Source organism: Saccopteryx bilineata, chromosome 4 (assembly GCF_036850765.1).
Source record: "Saccopteryx bilineata isolate mSacBil1 chromosome 4, mSacBil1_pri_phased_curated, whole genome shotgun sequence".
NCBI classification, from domain to species: Eukaryota; Metazoa; Chordata; class Mammalia; order Chiroptera; family Emballonuridae; genus Saccopteryx; species Saccopteryx bilineata.
Window position 1 is genome coordinate 27,512,750 of NC_089493.1, and position 26,283 is coordinate 27,539,032.

General features: G+C 38.3%; 1 protein-coding gene and 1 pseudogene across 1 annotated transcript in view; one reads left to right on the forward strand and one right to left on the reverse strand.

The window, feature by feature from the left end:
• The window catches only part of LIN52 (lin-52 DREAM MuvB core complex component), a 123,824-nt gene that overhangs the window by 80,800 nt on the left and 16,741 nt on the right, over positions 1-26,283 (reverse strand). The window contains exon 5 of the mRNA XM_066277735.1: positions 25,240-25,323. Within this exon, the coding sequence (XP_066133832.1) occupies positions 25,240-25,323 (84 nt within the window). The remainder of the gene's footprint in view (positions 1-25,239; positions 25,324-26,283) is intronic.
• LOC136336348 (spindle and kinetochore-associated protein 2 pseudogene) lies at positions 17,719-18,083 on the forward strand (annotated as a pseudogene).

Sequence of the window (26,283 nt, forward strand, 5' to 3'; positions counted from 1 at the left end):
TGATTTTCATTTTATATATTAAGATTCTGTTCTCTATGGAATAAAAAAAGTTCTAAGGAATATTGAGTTTCAATCCAGACATCACTACCAGAGAAAATAGTAGTTCCTACTTAGCTCATGGATCTCAATTCTATTCACCCATTTGCATGAGACATGGTCTCTGATCTGCTTTTGCTTATAATGAAAAGTTCCTTAAACTCGTAAGTTTCAGACTGGTGTCCAGTATCAAACAAGAGCTGTTAAACAGAGGCAGAGTTTTATTTACAAGTTCCCAAAAGAATCACCATATTTTATCAAGTGAGGATTCGAGTGAAGTCAAGAAGCATATCTACCATTACTACTCTAAGAAGCAATGATAACCCCAGATTAAGAATTAGAAAACTTGGATTCTAGACCCAGTTTTGTAAGTAACTAGGTATGTGACTGGGGAAATTACTGAAGCTCTGTGAACCTCAGTTACCTCATCTGTTTGAAGACACACAGTAGAACAGTGGTGAGAATTAAATGGGAAACACTGTAATAAACAAAGCATGCTTAAAAATGTTACCTGCCTTTCCTTCTTCAGGGAGACATAAATCAGATTTCTGGTTGTCACTAAAGAGCTGTGTAGTTGTCCTTAGGCAAGTCACCTGATAATGCTTAAAACCTTTAGTTTTTTTATCTGTAACATTAGAGGGTTGGGATTTGATTTTCCATTTTTTCTTTAGTGAAAGAAAGAGAAAGAGAGGATAGACAGGGACAGACAGGAAGGAAGAGAGATAAGAAGCATCAATTCATAGTTGTGGTAGTTTAGTTGTTCACTGATTGCTTCCTCATATGTGCCTTGACCAGGGGGCTCCAGCTGAGGCAGCGATCCCTTGCTCAAGCCAGTGACCTTGGGCTCAAGCCAGAGACCATGGGGTCGTATCTATGATCCCACACTCAAGCCAGCAACCTCAGGGTTTCAAACCTGGGTTCTCAGCATCCCAGGCTGATGCTCTATCCACTGCACCACCAGGCAGGACTTGATGAATTCTAAAGATTCCCTTCCAGCTCAAACACACTATGATTACCAGTTCTGTCACTAAATTACTGGGTGACCCTGAGAAAGTCACTTCATTACTTTAAACCTGTTTCCTTACCTTTATATATTAGAAGATGAACCAACAGAAACGTAGACAAGGAGTAGACCAAGAAAATCAAATAATGAGGATAAACAAGTAGCCAGTAAACAGAACTTTATGAGCAATCAAAGAAATGCATATAAAAATATGGAAACATTTTCTCATAAAATGGGCAAATATTAAAAAGTTTAACAATATTTAGAGTGACTAAGATATAGGAATACAAGTCTTCCATTTGCTGTTCTTAGAAATATAATCTGGACAAGTCCTTCTGAAGGTAACTTTGCTAATACGTATAAAAATTGCCAATATGTATTAAATGTGCCATTCATGTGTATCTAGAGCAAAGAATGCAATTGCAGCATTCTTTACTTTAGTAAAACACTGGAAACAAACTAAATGTCCATTTAGAAATAATAAAATGCATTATAAGTAATCATATAACGGAATTCTGTATAGTCATAAAATTGATGATTTTGCTATGTTTTCATAGGCACCAAAAGATGTTGAAAGAAAGAAAGAAAAGAAAAGAAAAAGAAAAGATAACAACAACCAAAAAGAGAAAGATGTGGAGCCCTGGTTGGTGGCCCAGTGAATAGTGTCGTCCTGGAGCACCAAGGTGGCCAGTTAGATTCTGGGGTGGCTGGCGCGATCCCAGGGTCACAAATCCCAAGGGCACCGGCTCATCCCCAAGGTCACTGGTTGGAGCCCCAGCCCTGGCACACAGGAGAAGCAATCAATGACATAACTAAGTGAAACAATGAGCTGATGCTTTTCTCTCTTTCTCTCCCCCTCCCTTTCTCTATGTAGTATCTCTGAGAAGAGAATATTTGCAGGATTTGGAGGAGTGTTCAAAATGTTAAAAGTGACTACTATTTTGGGATCCTGTAATTTGGGATGAATTATTTTGCTTTTTTATATTTTTATTTTTCAGTTACAGTTGGCATATCTTTATATTTTCTATGAGTATATATTGTTTTATAATGGCAAAAAGACTCATTTAACTCTTAAAAATACATATATAAAATGCTATGACTCAAACATTTATTTTCAGCTAAATAAGCAGTATTGCTTGTTCTTATAGTCTTTGACATAAAATATGTATATAGTTGTATCATCAGCATTATAATTTACTTGCTTTCCTCAGACCTATGCTAAGCACTTTACACTCACAGCAGACCATCTTAGAGGCTGCTTACCACATCAGGGTTCTGTTTTAATGTTACATATTCTCTCAGGATGATCTCCTTTCCACCCATGGCTTTAACGCTACTTCCGATGCACTAGATTCATATATCCAACTATTTCCTCAATATATCCACCTCGATAGCCTACAACTACTAGATATCCTTACACCAGAACTCCCCAATCTTTCTTCTCAAAGATGCTGTTCTTCTATTTACAAGCTAGAAACCTGAGAGTCCCTCTTGATTCATTATTCTTACTATCTAGAACTCCCCAACCCCAAAACATCCAATCAGTCTCTAAGACTTTCTATCTTACCTCCCAGATTTCTAGAGTCCATCCCTTATTTTACATTTCCACTTCTACTATCTTAGTTCAAGGGCTTACCATTTTTGTTTGGCTTGCTGAAGAAATCTGACTTGTCTCTGTTACCACCTTCATTCCTTTTATAACCAATCCATCTTCTACTTTGTTGGCAAAGTGATCTTTTTAAGAATATATGATCACGCCTGACCAGGCGGTGGTGCAGTGGATAGAGCATCGGACTGGGATGCGGAAGGACCCAGGTTCGAGATCCCGAGGTCGCCAGCTTGAGTGCGGGCTCATCTGGTTTGAGCAAGGCTCACCAGCTTGGACCCAAGATTGCTGGCTCCAGCAAGGGGTTGCTCAGTCTGCTGAAGGCCCGTGGTCAAGGCACATATGAGAAAGCAATCAATGAACAACTAAGGTGTTGCAATGCGCAATGAAAAGCTAATGATTGATGCTTCTCATCTCTCTCCGTTCCTGTCTGTCCCTGTCTATCCCTCTCTCTGACTCACTCTCTGTCTCTGTAAAAAAAATTAAATTAAATTAAATTAAAAAAAAAAAAAGAATATATGATCACATGCCTACTATGCTTAACATTTCTTATAGGCTGCCCATGATAATAACAGTTAGTAATCTTTAAACTTCTTAAGTGCTGACACTATGCCAAGGTTTTATAAATAATATTGTATCAAGTCATCAAAATAATTAATACTCTAAAGCAGTGGTCCCCAACCCCCGGGCCACGGACTGGTACTGGTCCATGGGCCATTTGGTACCGGTCCACAGAGTAAGAATAAATAACTTACATTACTTCTGTTTTATTTATATTTAAGTCTGAACGATGTTTTATTTTTAAAAAATGACCAGATTCCCTCTGTTACATCCGTCTAAGACTCACTCTTGACATTTGTCTCGGTTACGTGATACATTTATCTGTCCCATCCTAAAGGCCGGCACATGAAAATATTTTCTGACATTAAGTCGGTCCGTAGCCCAAAAAAGGTTGGGGACCACTGCTCTAAAGTAACTTCTCAAAGTGTGGTCAAGAAATCACTGGGGATCCTGGGGATCATTAAGCCCATTTCAGAGGATTCGTGAGTTCAAAACTGTATGTACAATATTAAGATACCTTTTTCACCCATTCTCTCATAAGCAAACAGTTGTTTTCTAAAGACTAACAAAAGATATTACATATTGAAAGGAGAATTAAAATGTAGCTTTTTGTCAAGCCAGACATGAAAAGAATTTGAAAAAATGTAAAAAATGCCACTTCTCAACATTTTTTTAGAAAATATTATTCATCATAAAAATGTTATTTATGTAACATGCAGTTGGTTTATTTCTATTGTGATTTCTAAAACAGTAAGTATTGGTATAACCCACAAAAATAAGAGTTCTTTGGGGTCACCATTAATTTTCAGTGTAAAGAAATCTTGACATAAAAAAAAAAAAATTAGCCCTGGCTGGATAGCTCAGTTGGTTAGAGCATCGTCCCAAAGCACAGAGGTTGCTGGTTCAATCTCTGGTCTGGGCACATACAGGAACAGATTGATGTTCCTCTCTCTCTCTCTCTCTCAAATCAATAAAATAAACATTAAAAAAATTAAAAATGTCCTGACACTAAAATGTTTGTGAACCACTGCTCTAAGATGTTCATCCTCATTTCATAAATCAAGAATCTAGGGCTTAGAAAAGTAAGTAACTAACCTAAGTGGTATATTGAGATAATAAAGTTGTATGACTCTAGAACCCAAGCTCTTAATCATTGTATTATGCTTTCCCATTGGCTATTTATCATCTGTCTCCTATTTACCTACTTATCTCCAGATAATTGTCCTTTCTCTTATATCACACTCAGGTCATCATTTCTCTCTATTAACCTCAGTTACCCAGAGGTATTTCTTAAGCCATACTTGATAAAGCAATTCTCACAAGTTGCTCACTACAATAAGACAGTATACATCCTTCCAAAGCTTTTTTTTTCTTTTATTTTGAGCGAGAGAGACAGAAACAGAGAAACATAGAAAGGGACAGATAGGGACAGACAGACAGGAAGGGAGAGAGATGAGAAGCATCAATTCTTCATGTGGCACCTCAGTTGTTCATTGATTGCTTTCTCATATGAGCGTTGGGTGGCTCTAGCCGAGCCAGTGACCCCTTGCTCAAGCCAGCGACCTTAGGCTTCAAGCCAGCAACCTTTGGGCTCAAGCCAGCAACCTTGGGGTCATATCTATAATCCCATGCTCCAACCAGAGACCCCGCACTCAAGCCAGATGATCCTATGCTCAAACTGGTGATCTCAGGGTTTTGAACCTGGGTCCTCAGCATCCCAGGCTGACGCTCTATCCACTGCGCCACCGCCTGGCTGGGCTCAAAGCTTTTTAAAGCCAGACAAACTTAAGCTTTTCAACCTATCAATTATATATGATACAATCCTTGGATCTGACTTCCTCAAGAATCTCTTAAAAACAAACCTCTCCTGACCTGTGGTGGCATAGTGGATGGGGCATTGACGTGGAATGCGGAGGTTGCCAGTTAAAAACCCAGCTTGCCTGGTCAAGGCATGTATGAAAAGCAACTACTACAAGTCGATTCTTCCTGCTCCTCACCCCAACCCTTGCTCTTTCTCTCTTTCTCCTCTCTCTAAAATCAATAAATAAAATCTTTTTTAAAAACTCCTCAAATGTCCACAGTGATACCAACAATTATACTCATCTCCCAGGGGATGTTTCAGATCCATGAAATAGGAATTTTAAATTACTGCTCAGATGTTTTACATTAGTTACAATGTATTCACTTCCAAGAAGAGTCTATGAACTGAAAAAGAAAAACTATGATACAGTAAGTTACTGAAAATTACATATAGGGCTATAGTGATTAACTAAATATTCACAACAAAGATTCCCAAACAAGCTCTTTTAACTGGCTTTCCTTTCCAGTTGACTAGGAATTAGACACTTTCATTTTCACAAGATGTAGCTCCAATTCCCATGAAGTTAATTTTGTTTTTTTTAAGTGAGAGGAGGGGAAATAGAGAGACCGACTCCTGCATGCGCCCCAACAGGTATCCACCCAGCAACCCCCAGGGCCAATTTTTTCTATTAAATGTTTAAAACTGTTCCTCAAGCCTGACCTGTGGTGGAGCAACAGTGTTGCAGTAATATAATGTTATAGTAATTAAATATATAGAACTATAGAAAAATATGGAAAATATATAGAAATGATTAAGACATAATATTAAAAGCAATTAAAGAAATTAAATAAAGTTATGCCATCTGGATAGGAATTAATATAGTGTGTACAGATATGATAAACAGACTGTCTTTCACACAGGGCCCAGTTAGTGTGTGTGTGAAGTTATATATAAATAAGAGGTGGCTTGATGTCATAACTCTGTAGGTGAACATAAACAAGAGCTTCCCTAGGAACACCTTAAAAGCGACTTGATGTAACATTTAGTAAATTAACATAAAAAGGGCTCCCTGTGAGGAACTCCCAAAAAGGTGATTTGAGGTGAAAATCCTGTAGATTGACACCTGTTAGAATGCGTTGGCCAAAAAGGTACTAAAGCTGAGGGGCCCCCTGCTGCGGTAGCGCCCAGACTCCAACGTTGACTTGGACTGTCTCCATGCTGCTCTGACCAAAGGCAGCCAAGAGGGGCACACCGGAGCACGCCAACAGGAACCCCCTTAAGCTGTACCCAGGCACCCCGAAAGGATTTGTGAATAATAAACTGCCTGTGTGATTCTTACAACTAACTTGTGTGTCGGTTGTGTCTTTCCTCCAGTGGCAGTAGGTCTCGGCATTGGTAAGGAGCATCCTCATAGCCACCTCAAGAGTAGTCTCAAAGAGGTTGCCAGCCCAGCTGTTAAGCAGGAGTGTCCCACTGTGCGAGGAAGTCGAATGGGGGACACCTGATCAACCTAGAGCTTGGGTTCTACTGGGACAAATAGGTAAAGTGTTGATCTAGAATGCTGAGGTCACTGGGTGGTAATCATGGACTTGCCTGGCCAAGGAACATATGGGAGTTGATGCTTCCTGCTCCTTCCTCCCTCCCTTCTCTCTCCTCACTAAAAAAAAAAAGAAGAAAAGACAACAATTATAGGGCCAGTGGCCCTCGCCGTGACCATGCAATTCTCACTGGATTTGGGCAGATGGTAAAGGAACAGTGAAGCCAGAAAATGGTGGGCCATTTCGTTTATTCAAGTCTCCTAACGGCGGATGAGCAAACAGACAGGAAAGACCATTTTCCTTTCCCACTCTGGGCTCTCCCAAACTCCCAGGCCCCTACATGCAAAACAGCACTGCCCAGCCAAACAAATCAGCCAGAAATCAGGGCTCCCAAGCCTCTCAGCAGCACCCCCCACCCCACCTCATGCACTCTCTAGCAAAACAGGCTGGGGGAAAAAACCTTTCTCCAGGAAACAATAGCCCCTTCCAAGCAGGAAGGCAATCTGCCACCATGAGGGCAAGCACCGGCAGCATTCCATGGGCTATACACACATGGCAGTGCCCCAACACAACTGAGCAAACTTAAAAACCATTTGTTTACCCAACAACAATCTAAAAGAAAACCACAAAAAACCCTGCTCCTCAGAAGAAACACATCTAGTAGGTACAACTGTTTCTAAAAAATAATCTACTGTACAGGCTGGATTTTCCATTCCAGGTCAACCTGTAAAGTCTATAACATCACTTATCTAAGTCATTAGTAATCCAACTGAAATCAATGACTCTGGTATAATTCCCTGTAGTTTCCCCATCCCAGTCAAACAACTTTTCTCTATTCTAATAATTCTCCAGTGCTTAGATCTGCTGTTTCCATTCCATATTATCAATTCACTATATACTCCTTATATCACTAGATATAATGGTTTTCATACACATACAAAAAGATCTGTCTTCTGTTTTTATAATTAGATGGTACAAAGTTTTAATTATTTATGTGAGAATAAAATCTTTCTTATTCGTTCCTTTCCAATTCTAAAATAATTATATGCATCAATTGGGCTGTTAGCTCATTATGCCAAGTTCTTTTATCATATAGTCCCTAAGTTAGTCAACAAACAAATAAAGATGCTTTGGTTTGCCCTGGTCTGGTCGCTCTGCTGCTTAGAGCATTGCCCTGATATGCAAAGGTTGTTGGTTCGATCCATGGTCACGGCACATACAGGAAACAGATCTATGTTGTTTCCATCTCTCTCAAATCAATCAATAAATTTTAACAAACAAAAAAATTAAGTTCTCAAAAAACCAGATGCATTGGTTTTTCATAAAGAGTGATTTTCCAAGGATTTTCAAATGATAAATGGTAACATTTACAATGAATCACTCTTGCCTGACCAGTGGTGGTGCAGTGGATAAAGCGTAGAACTGGAACGCTGAGGTCGCTGGTTCAAAACCCTGGGCTTGCCTGGTCAAGGCACATATGGGAGTTGATGCTTCCTGCTCCTCCTTCCCCCTTCTTTCTTTCTCTCTCTCTCCTCTCTAAAAATTAATAAAAGTTTAGAAAAAATAAAATAAAATAAAATGAATCACTCAACATGAAAAAATGTCCTAATTAAAATGTTGAGGCAAAGAAGCCCCAAACAAGAGCACATAATTTGTGATTCATTTACATAAATTTAAAAAATAAGCAAAATCCCTTTATGGTATTGTAAGCAACAATAGAGCTTGCTTTTGGGGAAAGGGAGGGTCCTAAAGGAGGCTTAGTATATTTAAAAAGTTCTTTTTTTTTGAGAGAGAGACAGACAGGAAGGGAGAGAGATGAGAAGCATCAACACAATTGCAGCACCTTAGTTGTTCGTTGATTGCTTTATCATATGTGCCTTAATGGCGGGGGGGGGGAGGGGGGGGGGGAGGCTGCCAGCCAAGCCAGTGACCCCTTGCTCAAGCTAGCGACCAGGAGGTCATGTCTAAGATCCCACACTCAAGCTGGTAAGCTGATGAGCCCATGCTCAAGCCGGTGACCTCGGTGTTTCAAACCTGGGTCTCAGCATCCCAGGCCAATACTCTATTCACTGTGCTACTACCTGGTCAGGTGGAAAAGTTTTATTTCTTGATCTGGTCTGGGTCACACTTTCATGGGAATATCAATTTTACAAAAATTCACTGAGGAAAAAAAAATTCACTGAGGTGTACGTTATAATTTGTGTACTTTTCTTTATGTACATTGTACTTAAATTTTTAAAGTTTATTTTATTTATTTTTTTATTTTATTCAGTGAGAGGAAGGAAGGCAGAGAGACAGACTCCCGCATGTGCCCCAACTGGGAACCACCTGGAAAGCCCACTAGGGGGTGATGATTTGCCCATCTGGGGCGTTGCTCCGTTGCTCAGCAACTGAGCTCTTCTTAGTGCCTGAGGAGAGACCATGGAGCTATCCTCAGCACCGGGGGCCAATTCACTCCAATCGAGCCATGTCTGCAGGACAGAAAGAGAAAGAGAGAGAGAGAGAAGCGAGAGGAGGAAGGGTGGAGAAGCAGATGGGTGCTTCTCCTGTGTGCCCTGACCAGGAATCAAACCTGGGACATCCACACACCAGGCCAATGCTCTACCACTGAGCCAACCAGCCAGGGCTAAAAGTTTATTAAAGAACAAAAATAATGGAATAGTAGAATACTTTTATATATCATCTAAAGTCTCATTTTAGCTCTTTCTTCTTTGCATTCCATATCCAGAACTTCAGCCTGTCAGATTCAGCTCTGTTCTCAAAGGATTTTCTCACTATCATCCAGTAAATTTTTAAATGTGTTCTTCTGTAAAAGAGTTAATCAGATGTAATAGTTCTTCCTTTTAAAAATCATTCCTTTCTGGCCTGACCTGTGGTGGCGCAGTGGATAAAGCGTCGACCTGGAAATGCTGAGGTTGCCGGTTCAAAACCCTGGGCTTGCCTGGTCAAGGCACATATGGGAGTTGATGCTTCCTGCTCCTCCCCCTTCTCTCTCTCTGTCTCTCTCTTCTCTTCCTCTCTCTCTCCTTTCTAAAATGAATAAATTAAAAAAAATCATTCCTTTCTTTCTATTATAGTTCTCAAATCTTTTACAGTTATACCAAATATTAGTAATTTTTGCTAAGCTTTTACTTTAGATTTTAAGATTAGAGATACTTCGCTTCTACATATCGAAACTCATTATTTTTCTAGGGTTCCAATAGCAAAGTATTTGTCATCATCCATGCCATATCACCACCTCCCAGATCATTTTGCTAACACAAACTAGTGTAAAGAACTAAAAAAAATAAGGAACTGACATTACATTTAAAACCACTTAGGAATTTTTGAAATCTCTAGAACATCAAAAACTAAATTAAGCCCTGGCTGGTTGGCTCAGTGGTAGAGCGTCGGCCTGGCATGCAGGAGTCCAGGGTTCGATTCCCGACCAGGGCACACAGGAGAAGCACCCATCTGCTTCTCCACCCCTCCCCCTCTCCTTCCTCTCTGTCTCTCTCTTCCCTTCCCGCAGCCAAGGCTCCATTGGAGCAAAGTTGGCCCAGGCGCTGAGGATGGCTCTATGGCCTCTGCCTCAGGCGCTAGAATGGCTCTGGTTGCAACAGAGCAATGCCCCAGATGGGCAGAGCATCGCCCCCTGGTGGGCGTGCCGGGTGGATCCCAGTCAGGCACATGCGGGAGTCTGTCTGACTGCCTCCCCGTTTCCAACTTCAGAAAAATACCAACAAACAAAAAATCTAAATTAATAAATAAACAAAAAAATCAGAAAATGCCAATTTATTTTCCTAGGAGCAGAAACAGTCATTCTTATACCCAAACCTTGCAAAGAAACTACTCCTATGCACACCTATTGCAATTATTTGGTTCTCCTCTTTGTCATAACAAACAAGCCATATTCTAAGCCAGGGGTCCCCAAACTTTTTACAGAGGGGGCCAGTTCACTGTCCCTCAGACCGTTGGAGGGCCGGACTATAAAAAAACTATGAACAAATTCCTATACACACTGCACATATCTTATTTTGAAGTAAAAAAACAAAATGGAAACAAATACAGTATTTAAAATAAAGAACAAGTAAATTTAAATCAACAAACTGACCAGTATTTCAATGGGAACTATGCTCCTCTCACTGACCACCAATGAAAGAAGTGCCCCTTCTGGAAGCGGGGGCCGGATAAATGGCCTCAGGGGGCCGCATGTGGCCTGCGGGTCGTAGTTTGGGGACCCCTGTTCTAAGCCAAAAAGGGAAAATTTATGAGGTCCATTTTACTTCTCAACCAAACAGTTGCAGTTTTATTTAAGACGGACAGATACGCTAAATGGTTCTTTGCTCCTACTGAGTAGTTAGTTGTCCAACCACAGGGAAGAATGGCTGAAAAAATCTTGGCCAACATTTGCTGATAAAAAGATGTCTCTTTCACCCAGTAAACCATCTCTGGTCCCTGACCCAACAGCTTACTACTCCTTTTGTTCCCAAATTTCTACTTCTGGAAGAACATGCTAAGGATGGAAAATGAAGTATCATTAACTTTCACCTTGCTATTTATCACTTGCTTAAAATGATCAATTGTTATTAACGTATCTAGGCATTTTTATTTAGAAACAGTCCATAAAAGAGTTGAAAATTTATCTACATAGGAAATTAGGAGGTAGATTTTTCAAGTAACTGATTTTATTTTTAGGTATATAATTTTTCTTTACTTTTAGACAGTTTTTCCTACTCAACAGAAAAGAATGTGTTCATTATTGACAACTGGAAAATTCAGAAAGTTTTAAAGACAAAAAAGAATCCCTCAAGATAGCCATTGAAACATACTAATATATTTCCTTCCAGTCATTTGTTTATGCCCATCCTCTTAAACCAAAACAAATTGATGATTTTGTAATTTTTTTCACTTGCAATTATCCTTTCATATAATGAGCATTCTTCTGTCATTAAATGCTCTTTAATGCTTTAACATATTTAATGGCTACATTGTCGTCTACTATATGCATGTACCACAATTCACTTGGTTATTCCTCTGATGTTGAATTTTAAATTGTCTTGCTATGTACATCTTCGTACCTATCATATATTTTGTAGAATTACGCAGAATGCTACTTTGAACCAAATCCCATCCAAATTAATTTATGCCTGCCTGCTTTCTCCTCTATCCTTACCCCCTGCCCCCAAAGTTCAGAAGGGAATAAAACACTGCAGGCAGTTTATGGCAAAATCCTCTTTGTGTGTAAAGCCATATCAGAGGCAATGTTGGGTTTATGAAATAACTTAACTAATGGATAAAAGATATAAATGCTTATAGGCCTTAAAGGTAATTTGAGGCTTTGTGTATCCTAATTTGTTAACCAAGGGAGAAATGAGAACTAATGGCATGTTTTATTTCCCATTATCCTAATATATTTTTAAAAACAAAATACTTAAGGCTAAATTGACAATTTCTAATTATGAGAAATAACCTTGATCCCTTCAAACTGGGATTTCTAGATTTTATACTGTATTACTACCTAAATAGGATACCACGCTAATGACAATGCGGAGATAGTATGCAAAACAGAAAACAAAAGTAAGTTTCATTTGACATTTGAGAAATACAAATTAAAACACTTTAGGTTGCTTTTTAATCAGGTTCTCTGGCTTTATTTTTTAGGTTAAAATAATTTAAATTTGTATGTTCTTCAATTCCAGTCCTTGTCAATAGACATGGTCAAGAAACATAAAAAATATTTTTCATTTTCACAAGTGCAGAAATTAACATTAAAATGAAATATTAATATTTTGCCTATCATGTTGGCAATGACTTTTAAAAGTTATAATACTTGGTGTTAGCAAGGATATAGGGTAGATAGTGCCTTTCTGGCAGACAATTTGGTAGTATATTTTATCCCCCATTAGAGATCCTACAAATATCCAACTAGGTGTAAAATGCAGTCTTCACTCCGAGAAGGAGTTTACCCTGATGCTGATATAGCCCAAATAGCGCCATTAATTAATAGATGCATCCACATCAAATATTTTAGGCCAATTACTATTACTTCAAATTTAAACTTCCAAAATTTTTTTCCAGTTAACAAAGATTTGATCGGCTACTATACACAAAGGCCATAACAATTTCCTGAATAGCTACAGGTAGGTAACTGAATGAAAAAGTACTATTATGTAAGGAAACTGTATCAAAGTAATTTATTCAATTTAGAGGTTTACTAATCTGCCAAGGAGTATAGGGACTCACAAATCCACTGCAGAAGTTATGGGTATTTTGTTCTCACAAATTCATTTTCCTGAGAAAAAAATAACTATCTAAAACATTACCTTGTTGCCAACGTGATATAACTAAACTTGACAAGAGTATTGCTTTAATTCTATTAATAACATTAACCTATACTAATGGCTTCTAGCTTCTACTTATTTCTATGAAAATTAAGGTATCTACCTAAATGTAAAAGAATTAGGTAATATTTTTCTTTAAACAAACCTCTCTCTTCCTTCTGACTTCCTTGTCATTAACCAGGCTCAAAAGATAAACTCTTAATTTCAGTTTACTCTCTCCCTAAGACTGACCCAGTTACCGACCTAGTCCTGAAAATGATACACCTGAAACATCTACTGTCAGTGCACTTCTTCCTATTCTCAGTGCCCCATTCATTTAAGCCCTCAATTCTTGCTGGAATCCCACAATAGCATCCAACCTCTTGTCTCTACCATTCCCTTCCATCCTATGCACTAATGCTTCTTAAAGGTCTGTGGCTTCCCTATTCAGAAATCTTCAGTGGTAGAATTTCTAATGACACAGAAAAATGCTTACAATAGAATTCATTTTAAAAATGTACAAGCTAGCCTGACTGGGATGCAGAGGACCCAGGTTCGAGACCCCAAGGTCGCCAGCTTGAGCGCGGGCTCATCTGGTTTGAGCAAAAGCTCACTGGCTTAGACCCAAGGTCGCTGGCTCAAGCAAGGGGTTACTCGGTCTGCTGAAGGACCGCGGTCAAGGCAATCAATGAACAACTAAGGTGTTGCAACGTGCAATAAAAAACTAATGATTGATGCTTCTCATCTCTCCGTTCCTGTCTGTCTGTCCCTGTCTATCCCTCTCTCTGACTCTCTGTCTCTATAAAAAAAAAAATGTACAAGCTAAAACTATATACACAGACTTTAGTCGCATTTAATGTTAAAAAGCATGTCTGTGTATTTATGTGGGCACACAGAAATGTAAGTATATATCCATACATAAGGGGACAAGGTCAATGGTTATCTCTTAGTGGTAATGCTAGATTTTTACTTTTTTCTTCTTCTTTTTCTTTTTTTTCTTACAGAGACAGAGAGTCAGAGAGAGGGATAGAAAGGGACAGACACACATAAACAGAGAGAGATGAGAAGCATCAATCATCAATTTTTCATTGCGACACCTTAATTGTTCATTGATTGCTTTCTCATATGTGCCTTGACCGTGGGCAGACCAAGTAACCCCTTGCTCGAGCCAGCGACCTTGGGTCCAAGCTGGTGAGCTTTGCTCAAACCAGATGAGCCTGTGCTCAAGCTGGCAACCTCAGGGTATCGAACCTGGGTCCTCCGCATCCCAGTCCGACGCTCCATCCACTGTGCCACTGCCTGGTCAGGCTTCTTCTTCTTTTAAAGCATGGTAAGGAGTACTTAATTTAGAGAAGAGCCATTACAATACATATAATGACCACTGTGGTGGAATGTTGCAGTAGGAGAAAGAGATTGGGCTCAACATTTTATTTTCATCTTTATCTTTCTTTTTTTTAGCAGTGGGAGATGGGAAGAAAAGGGGATGAGAAGCATTAACTTGTAGTTACAGCACTTTAGTTATTCATTGATTGCTTCTAATATATGCCTGAACTGGCTCAAGCCAGAGACCTTGCGCTCAAGCCAGCAACCATGGGAACATCTTGATGATCCCACACTCAAGCCGGTGACCCTGCACTCAAGCCAGTGACCTTGGAGTTTTGAACCTGGGGCTTCAGAATCCCAGGTCAACACTCTATAGTGCACCACCACTAGTCAGGCTTCTTTATCTTTACAATAAACAGATTTGTGGTAAACTCTCTTTTACTAAAGTGTCTCATAAACTATCTACAGTGAATACAGTATATAGTTAATGTTATAGTCTTTAAGACATTTGAAAGGCATTTCACATGTTCCTTCTTACCTGTGAGTCTAACTCCTCACCCACTAGAGTTCAAGGCCCTTCCCAGTCTGGTACCTATCTCCCTCCTAGTGTTAGTGCTTAAACCCCCTAATATAAGCTGGGCTCCTTAAGGATCAGATTAGATCACTCACACTGTTACCTGAACACAGCAGTTCTTTCAAACTCCACCTTTTTCTCTTTTCATTCTACCTAGAATGATTCCCATTTCCACCCATCAAAAGCCTATGTTTTCGGCCTTGGCTGGTTAGCTCAGTCAGTTAAGAGTGTTGTCCCAAAACACCAAAGTTGTAGGTTTGATTCCCAGTCAGGGCACATATGGCAAGCAGCCAATGAATGCACAACTAAGTGAAACAACAAAATGAATGCTTCTCTCTCTCTCCCTCTCGTCCTCGCTTCCCTCTCTCCTTTCCTCTCTCTCTAAAAATCAATCAATTAAAAAAAATCCTATGTGTTCCTTAAGGTGTATTTCCAATGATCCAGAAATAGCAAATACTACCACACCCCTTTCCCTTGTCCATAGCAGACACTAATTGACTTCTGAATCCCAAATCCTTCTCAATTAAACAGACCTAGGCAATCCTTACTCATCAATCCATGCTGACGTACAAAATGAAACTTATCTGCCATTCCTACAACAATCTAATGTAATTGCCCTCTTCTTCCCTATCCCCAGTTCTTTGTACTCCTCTACCTTCTATTAGAAATCATTTACTTAATTGTCTTATCTCTCTTTCCTACTAGATTTTAATCTGTACAAGGGCAGTAATTATGTCTTATTCATTTTCATAGCCCTTACAGAGCCTTGCAGGAAATAGGCACTCAAATAATTGCTGATTTGAATGCTTCATTCTTTCACTATTATCTCATCACTCAAAATGGCTAAATATTTGAAAGCTCTATGTTGAAATAATTAAATCCTTCTTGAAGGACTTAGTTCAAGTTTATTTTATCAATTTTAGCTAACATTTCTGCTTTCATTTAATAAGGCATTGTCTGATATCACAAAATAACCAGCAGAGTCAAAGAACAGAACAAGTTGAGATAAGACTACTGAACTCACTTGAGGGTCTTTTATTCAGATACAGAAGTTAAGGAATTAAACTACCACATTTTGAGAATTTTTATCTACCAATCTCTTTAATCAAAAGCAAAATGTTATTTCTGACAATAGAGAAATAAAAGGGCTCTGAGAATCAAGAATATATATTGCTTAAGAAAGTAATTGTTTGGAAAAAAAAGATGGAGAAATGAAAAGAAAAACAAAAAGCTAAAAATCAAGCAAATGCATCAACAAAATTAGGCAAGTAGTCTGGTAAAGTCACAAGAATTTTTTACCTAAATCAGAAATGCAGTTCAAGAGATATAGGTAGAGGAAAAACTAGTACAGTAAGACTCGTGCTGCCATCTAGAGGTGAAAGGCTAGATGATTTTTCTTTTCAATCTGTCAAGTGCACTCAATTTAAGGGTTTTTTTTGTTTTTGTTTTTTTGTAATTTTCTGAAGTTGGAAACAGGGAGGCAGTCAGACAGACTCCCACATGCACCCGACCAGGATCCACCCAGCATGCCCACCAGGGGGCGATGCTCTGCCCATCTGGGGCGCTGCTCTGTTGCAACCAAAGCCATTCTAGCGCCTGAGGCAGAGGCCATGGAGCCATCCTCAGTGCCCGGGCCAACTTTGCTCCAATGGAGCCTTGGCTGTGGGAGGGGAAGAGAGAGACAGAGAGGAAGGAGAGGGGGAGGGGTGGAGAAGCAGATGGGTGCCTCTCCTGGGTGCTCTGGCCGGGAATCGAACCCGGGACTCCTGTACGCCAGGCCGACGCTCTACCACTGAGCCAACCGGCCAGGGCTTCAATTTAAGTTTTAACTACAATATTAGACACAGAGGTAGGACTGAACAGATATTATAAAGTAAGCCAGACAAATAACTCTGATGTCAAACCACCATGAAGAATATTCAGGACATAAGAGTCCCAATTATTTTCTCCTTGCCCTCCTTCATAGATTAAAATAAAAAAATTAAAAGGCCTAAATATTCTTTAGAATTGTATCTAGATTTCTAAATATAAATAGCTACTCTTTCAAAATTCAAATACTTAGAGGGTGGAGAAGTCTACTATATCATGGGCTAGCTTGAAGCTGAAGTTTTACTTTGGTACCATGACCAAAGAAAGTTGGATCAAATAGTTTCTGGTGTAAACAACTTCATCAATGTAGATAGATTACTGTGATGAAGTATTGAGTTTAAATGGGAAAATTTCAATCTGTTTACAATAAAATGTTTCTTTTAAAAAACTATGGTGAGCAAATTTAGCCAAGTAAGAGTTCTAATGAAACTGCTAAATGAAACATATAAGATTAGACTATAAATTAGCAGAAGCACCTCCTTATATCAAAATAAGCTAAATTTCATAATGCTTCTTCAGTACAATTTTATTTACTTAATAACTTCTTAGCTAATCTTTTTTCTTTATAGTACCAAAGTTATTTCAAACCAATCCAAGTAAATGAGTATAAATTAAATTGAGATTTTTACTTATTTTCCAGTATATGGTAAAGTGTAATTAAGAAAAAATATATCAAATTCAATACCTCTTTATGATGAATACTCAACAAAGATAAATTCTTTAACCTGACAAAAGGCATCTACAAATTACCCACAAGTAATATTATATTTAATGCTTTCTCCCTAAAATTAGGAAGTAGAACAAGGACGTCCACTCTCGTCACTTCTATTCAACACTGTACTGGACTTACTAGCCAGGGCAATTAAGCAGGAAAATAAAATAGATTCAGATTGGAAATGAAGTAAAACTACCTCTCTATGTGCAGAAGACCTAATTCAGTATACGTGTTGAAAATCTTATGTAATCTATTAAAACACAATTTGAATTAATAAATGAGTTAAGTTGCAGGACATAACATGCATATACAAAAATAATTGCATTTCTCTACAGTAGCAATGAGAAAACTGAAAATCAAATTAAGAAAACAATTTCAGAACTATTCAACATGGAGGAGGAGGTTGATAACCTGAAATTGCTGTTCCAGAAAGGTGACTTTGATCTGGATTACATTCTATACAGGCTGGAATATGAAATCAAGACTAATCATCCGATTCAACAGGCAAGAAAAATCCAGTTACACTCTTGCCAGAATTGTCAGCAATAAATTCTTGATATCAAACTTTTCATTCATGCTTTAAGCCAATGGCTGATGAGCAGAAAGTGACTAAGAGCTGCATTTGTGCTACTTTCAACAAGACCATGACTATGATACAAGAACTACAAAAGCAAACAGACCTGGAGCTGTTACCACTGACCGAAGAATAGAAAACTGGGGTACAGCAATTAAAATCTCACATGTCAGACTTATGAAGAAATGGACTCACAAAAGGAAACTCTAAAAGAGAAGAGATCAATTCCAGAGAGATTTATTTAATAGGAAAATGTCTTGTTAGCACTTGGTAACTAGAGGGTAGCAGTGATTTTCAACCTTTTTTTTTCATGGCACAAACACACACTAATTACTAAGGTCAGTGCCCTTGACTAAATACAACCATTTTCGTCTCATGGCACAAATAAATTAGTTACTAAAGAAGAGGTCAAGGCCCCTTTTTCTTTAGTAATTAGTTTATGAGTGCGTGAGAAACAAAGGTTGAAAGGGTATGATGAAGGAGAATATTTGGCCTGTGTGACTAGATAGTTATGCCTTTCACAAGAGAGGGGAATATGAAAAGGACAGATTGAATATATTTCACTCAGAAGGATGCAATGGGAACAAAGTGATTTAAACAATATAAGCACAGACACTTAGTTCAGCAATTTCAGGCAAAAAAGTCTTAACACTATTTTGCATCTATGTTTGTATAATCACGATAATACAGATGTCTTGGCCTATTGTAAAACAATGTTTATGTACTATCAGTCAGTCAAATGTGAATGAGTATGCTTTGGAAATTAAAAGATAGCAAAAATGTTTGTATTACATAATACATTACATCAATATATATATTTATACTTTCCTGTTTTTTTAAATTTCAATTGTAGATGTTACATTATTGGTGAGACTGCTCTGTGACCTACAGTCTCCCATAAAACCTAACTTTTGAAATAAAAAAAGACAATTTCATTTATAACACATCAAAAAAATACTTATGAATAATTTTTAATAACTAAAAGTATAAAATTTATACTTTGACAACTACAAAATATTGTTGAAAGAAACTAAAGAAGCTATAAGGAAAGAGAAAGACATACTACATTCAAGAATTACTTTAATATTATTAAGATGGCAATACTTCTCAAGCTGATTTAGATGTTAAGTGAAATCCCTATCAAAATCCCAGCTGACTTCTTTAAAATAATTGACAAGTTAAAATTCCTGTGGAAATTCAAGGGTTCCAGAGAGCCAAAACAATCTCAAAAAAGAACAAAGCTGGAAAACTCACGCATCCCAATTTCAAAACTTACTACAAAACTATAGAAATCAAGATGGTGAGGTACTGACATAGAAAAGAAATATGGACCAGTGGGACAGAATTAAAAGTCCAGAAATAAACCCTCACATTTATGATTTATTGATTTTTTTTTTTACAAGAATGCCACAATAGCCTGACCAGTGGTGGCACAGTTGATAAGCATAGTCCTGGGATGCTGAGGTGACAGGTTCAAAACCCTGAGGTCATTGGCTTGAGCATGGGGTTGCTAGCCTGAGCATAGGATCATTGACATGATCTCATGGTTGCTGGCTTGAAGCCCAGGGTTCAATTCAGTAGAAAGAGAACAGTCTTTTCAAAATATGGTGCTGGAACAACTGGATATCCATGAGCAAAAGAATAAATCTGGCCTGACCAGGCAGTGGCACCCTGGAGAGAGTGTTGGCCTGGTATGCTGAGGACCCAGGTCTGAAACCCTGGGGTTGTCAGCTTGAGTGCAGGGTTGCTGGATTGAGTGCGGGGTTGACAGCTTGAGTGTGGGGTTGCCAACTTAAGCATGGGATCATTGGGAAATGAAGAACTACTAATGACTTATGAGCAAAGAACAAACAGAAGAGATGATACTTTAGAAAAATTAATCTGATAGTGGCAAACATGCGGACTGGGATGTAGTGAGAGGCACAGAGACCAGTTAAAAGGTGACTATAATAGTTCCAGCACAACAGGAAGGACACTGAACTTGTAGAAGTAACACAAATGCAATTCTTTACACGATAAGGCAGTTTACAATTTTTTGTATTTCTGTATATTTCATGGGAATTTCATATAAATTAACTGCTCAAATCAAGCCAGGCCCCAATCATAAGAAGCTGTAAATTCCTATACAAAATATTACTGCATCTCTAAATCTGCACACCAAAACAGTTATCTGAGACATAATGATGTACCAAATCAGAGAGCAGGGTTTATCTTTCAAAAGCACAATCTAGTTACTATCAGCCTTAGAGGTTCACATTATTTCTATACTAACATTTAACAATGCTCTAGGGAAGAGACAAATAATCATGTTTTGAGGACAAATATTTTTTGCATTTTTTTTCTTTCCATCATCTTTATCAGTGCAGATATTTGCATGAAAACAGGATCACCAGTCCTTGGGGATTCATCAGTTTCTACTGCTTATTTTTCATCCATGTCATTCTCTCAATTAATACAGGAAAGAGGATTGAGACATCGAAATACCAGATTAGGATATCATGTAAATGTCAACCCCTAGAGTAAATGAATAACTATAAGGACAAAATAAAAGATCTTGTTTTTATGCAAATACACTATACACCAAAAAACAAAGAGAGGCTGTATCTAAGAAGTCTGATACATAACAATGTAATTCCAATTGTAAATTTAAAAACTATTTCTATGTCAGCTAATTCCTTATGATGAAAAAAAATGACAATCAGTTGCAAAGCATTGCTACAGAAGTTTAAATAAGGCTGAATTTTGAACTAGAAAATATTTTTTTTAAATCTCAGCTGCACTCATGGAACTTATCTGGCAGAAATGAGCGTCTCTGTAACAGAATTTTGGTTCAGTGCTTAAGATGACGAATTAGGTAACTTCAAATCCTGCCACCTTCAAAGCCTTAAATTTTAGAAATACACTTAACAGTAATAATAGTTTTACTGTACAGATTAAAAGTAAAACTAAACCATACCAAGTTTCTGATTCAGAGGAAAACCATTAAAATATATATTTTTTATTAATGTTTAGGGAACTCACTCATTCTAAAAACTGATTAAGAGATATTCAGTAAAAACAGCTTTAAGGTAATAATATATAATTTATAAGATAAAGACTATCACAAAAAAAATTCTAGCTAATAAGAATGGCATAATTAGAATATTACCATTTTGCAACCTATAATAAAATAGTGGAGCTAGGCAGTTATCAAAGGCTGCTAAACTTCTGGATATAAGGCTGATGGGGAATTTTACAATAAGTAATAGATCAGACTAACAATACCTTTATCAAATCATCTTAACATCACAAAAGAGACAAACTGATATAATAAACCTTCCGATGAATGTATACAACTCTGTTCATGAAATATTCTTGCCAAAATAAAAATCAAGCCTGTATCTATTATGCAAGCTTCTAGATCTAACTACCAGGCATATGACCATACTGAGCACTGCCACAGGCATGTAAACAACAAAATTGAGAATATGGAAAATTGAACAGAACAACCAACTAGGCTTAATAAATGGCGAGGGAAAATAAAAGGGAGGTAGAACTATGACAGATTAAAAGAGACAAGAGACATGTCAACCAAATATGGTATATAAACCTTATTTAGACGCTGCTTCAAACAAACTAGCTGTATAAAGACAATCATGAGTTAACCAGGGAAACCTGAATCCTCATTGGCTATTTGATAATATTAAGTTTGTTAAAATTTTTTAAGTATAATAACAGAATTGTTGTCATATATATATTTTGGGGGGGGGGGTATTTTTCCGAAATGAGAAAGGGGGCAGACAGCATGTGCTCAACTGGGATCCACCCGGCATGCCCACCACCGGGTGATGCTCCATCCCTCTGGGCCATAGCTCTGCTGCAACCAGAGCCATTCTAGCACTTGAGGCGGAGGCCATGGAGCCATCCTTAGTGCCGGGGCCAACTTTGCTCCAGTGGAGCCTTGGCTGCAGGAGGGGAAGAGAGATAGAGAGAAAGGCGAGGGGGAAAAGAGGAGAAGCAGATGGGGGCTTCTCCTGTGTGCCCTGGTCAGAAATCGAACCTGGGACTTCTACACGCTGGTCTGACACTCTACCACTGAGCCAACCAGGGCCCAGTTTTTTTTTTAAAAAGAAAGGTGAGTCCTTGTTTTTTGGAATCACATATGAAGTTATTTGACAGTGAGGTAACACAATACCTGAGATTTGCTTTAAAATAATCATGGGGCCCTGGCCGGTTAACTCAGTGGTAGAGCGTCGGCCTGGCGTGCAGGAGTCCAGGGTTTGATTCCCAGCCAGGGCACACAGAAGAAGCGCCCATCTGCTTCTCCACCCTTCCCCCTCTCCTTCCCCTCCCGCAGCCAAGGCTCCATTGGAGCAAAGTTGGCCCGGGCGCTGAGGATGGCTCTGTGGCCTCTGCCTCAGGCGCTAGAATGGCTCTGATTGCAATAGAGCATCGCCCCCTGGTGGGCATGCCGAGTGGATCCCGGTCAGGTGCATGCAGGAGTCTGTCTGACTGCCTCTCCGTTTCTAACTTCAGGAAAATACAAAAAGTAAATAAATAAAATAATCATGGGAGTATAAGTAAAAGAGATTGGCCACATTGACTATTGAAGCTGGGTTGTGACTACATGAGGTCATTATTTTAGTCTCTCTACCTTGGTATATGCTTAAAATTTTTCCATGATAAAAAGTAGTACAATAAAATTCACTTTATTATCTTTCTCAGCAGGAAAGCAAAAAAAACTTTTCAGTGAAAATACAGCAATTTTAACTATAACTAACTAGAGATAACACTGTTGATCAATACATTTGGTAATACAGCATCTTCTTGATACACTGAGCATAAAATTTATTTCATAAAAAAATTGAGGTTCTGGCAGGCTGACTTGGTGGTAGAGCATCTGCCTGGTATGTGGATGTCCAGGATTCGATTCCTGGTAAGGGCACAAAGGAAAAGTGACCATCTGCTTCTCCGCCCCTTCCCCCACTCTCTTCCCCTCCCACAGTCATGACTCGATTGGTTTGAGAGCATCAGCACAGGGGATGAGGATGGCTCCCTGGAGCCTCTGCCTGAGGCTCTAAAAATAGCTAGGTTGCAAGCAGGGGCCCAGATGGGCAAAGCATCAGCCCAAGACTGGGGTTACCAGGTGGATCTTGGTGGAGGTACATGCGGGAGTCTGTCTATCTCCCCTCCTCTCACTTGGAAAAAAAGAAAAAAAAATGGACAGAGAGCATGACCTGTGGTGGCACAGTGGACAGCAGGCATCAATCTAGAATGCTGAGGTTCCTGGTTCAAAACTCCAGGCATGCCAGTCAAGGCACATACGAGAAGCAGAAGCAACTATATACAAGTTGATGCTTCCTGCTCCTCCCCCCACTTCTCTCTCTAAAATCAATAATTAAAATCTTAAAAAGAAATTGACAAAGATAAAGGACTGATCATTATGATCACTACAGCATTTATTACCCAGAGCTAGAAACAATCAATTTCTACACTATACAAGCCTTGCATTCATGAATTTAATAATCACAGATTTGTCCTTTCATTATAAACCCTGGAGGTCTGTGACATACCCAGTAATTAGTAATTTTACTGAGACATAAACTTTAATCACTAGAAATAAACAACCAGTACACAGAGGAGAATTAGGTCACAATGAGTGAAACTAGCAGACTGCCTAGCAACCATATTCAAAGCAGCTTGTTCTCTGCTCCTTGATTCATGAAGTGATTCAAAAAACTTTTCTTGGTAAAAGAAAGCCAATTTTTAATCACAATAATGGAAATTTTAAAAAAGATAAAAAGGGCTAAGGAAGTGATGACTATTGGTCAAAAATCATAAGCTTTAAATTAAATTTTAAAATTAAATGTTGGATTTGGTAGTAACTTAAATCAATGATGTTTTATAAACAAGAAAAATAATTTATAAAATTTTTTAGGATTGCTCTAATCCATTCTCTAATCAGTACAAAACTTGCATTTTTGAAGAAAGTTATAAGCGATAGTAGCCTCTCCATGTTGTGGATTTATCAATATAAAGGCACTTACTGAGAACAAAGTTCTAACCACTGTATTTATGTTGAGTACCTCTTTCAATTACCAAGTGAAAATTTTCTACAATTCCTCTTCTAGTTTTATTGTGGATACAATATGGGAAGAGATACACTTTATAAAGAAATAATTTTAAAATAAAAGAATGAAGAAGAGGCAGGACTAAGTGAGATCTTCTAAAACATTACTCATGGTAGCAGATTATATTTATATATCCCTTTTTTCTCGGAGGAACCAATTGTTCCCTCCCATCCTATGTTATCTGAGTTGGGCTAAGCCTGTCAATCTGCATCTGCAGCTGGGACCCAGGCCTGATCTATTAGAGCAGGGGTAGTCAACCTTTTTATACCTACCGCCCACTTTTGTATCTCTGTTAGTAGTAAAATTTTCTAACCGCCCACCAGTACCACAGTAATGGTCATTTATAAAGTAGGGAAGTAACTTTACTTTATAAATTTTTTATAAAGCAGAGTTACAGCAAGTTAAAAGCATATAATAATACTTACCAAGTACTTTATGTTGAATTTTCACTAAGTTTGGCAGAATAAATCTTTATAAAACAACTTACTATAGTTAAATCTATCCTTTTATTTATACTTTGGTTGCTCCACTACCGCCCACCATGAAAGCTGGAATGCCCACTAGTGGGCGGTAGGGACCAGGTTGACTACCACTGTATTAGAGTGCTCCATGTCACCTAGCTGAAAGGACTAAGTTCCAGGATAGATCTGTGAGCCAAGATGAAACAGAGTCCTCCCCAGGACCTTTCTTTTGGAATGTTCAGAAAAGATATTCTTTCTTTGGTGATCACAAAATTTAAAGACAAATAAATTAGAGCTCCTTTTGGCCACCTTCCCCAGTCCTGGAACAGAAAATGCTGTCTGCAGCAGCAAAGAATAAAACTAATGCATGAGTGGAACAAAGCCTTGAGATGCAAAGCAAAAGCAAATTCCAGTGACATCATTAAGAGTCATGAATCTAGATATCCTCAAAGCTATTTCTACTCCTGGAATTTTGATTTATGTGAACTAATAAAGTTCCTCTTTTGCTTAAGCTAGTTTGATTAAACAGTCCATCACTTAAAACTGAAAGGGTTTCCAATATACTTTTATTGTATATAGGAAAATAACTGTTACCTTGTAACAATAATCATTCTAGTACACTCTATCATAAAAGGCACATTTTAGATTACAATGACTTTTTACCATCCTAAAATGTAATAAAGTTAGTTACCTTCTGTATTACAGCTAGAACTCATCATGAAATACACAACAGGCAACTCTGAATCAATGTGATCTGGGTACTCACACTCATCCAGCCCCAGCTGATAGGCCAGGTTCTGTAGGCCTCGTACCTTCTCCATCAAATTAGCTGTAGTGAGACTCCCCAGCTCTGAAACAGAATCATTTATTTCAATACCATTTCTTTCCACTGCTCTTTACTAACAACCCACTTGAGACTTGTTTGGAGGTTCTAGCAGGGGAGCGCAGCTACTCATATACCCTTGACCAAAGAACAGTCTTCTCATCTATCTGAGAAGGTCGTCCTCTTCTACTGGGTGCGCAGCTTCGGGAGGGACACACATGGAGCGGTGAGGGAGGAAGGGGACCCCCACCAGCCAGCCAGATCAGCCAAATCTACCCTGGCGATCAATGGGGTGACAGATGTCATAGCCAGATCGCCCTCACATCCAACAACTCACTTGAGTTGGGAATCCTGAGTATAAAAGTTTTCAAGCTTAATTTTTATCAAATAAGTAGAAAATAAATCCATTTTTTTTCTCACCCAAACTCCCCCCTCCACACACACCATTGAATTTTTCCCACTACTGCAAATGCCTCAGATGAGCTACCTACTATGAGGAGAATTTGCATAAATATGACAGCAAATGATATATTTTATCCTAAGGATCCTTTTATTACATTCATTTTGCCTATCATACAAGATGAATACACCATTAAAATATGAAACCTTGTGATCTGATATGGCACTAAGAAAGCCTACAGACATCTCTGTCTTGCAAAATAAACAGTGCCTCCACTGTCTTTTAGTAAGTCCTCATTATTTCAATTAACAATAAAATAGTGACAAAACATGTACTGTCCCCATTAACCTACGTTTAGAAAACAAAAATTAAATATTAATCCAAACTTTCTCTTCATATACCTATAAAAATGTTTGTTTACCAGATAAAAAGACAGTATACATAAAACAAAAATTTACTTTCCCAGATTTTTATTTAAATAGCATAGAACAAAATTTCTTTTAGGTTTAAGACACAGGTCAATTTATATGGAACATAATGTTATGATCCCTTATAAAAAACGTGAAGTTTTGCCTGGCCTGTGGTGG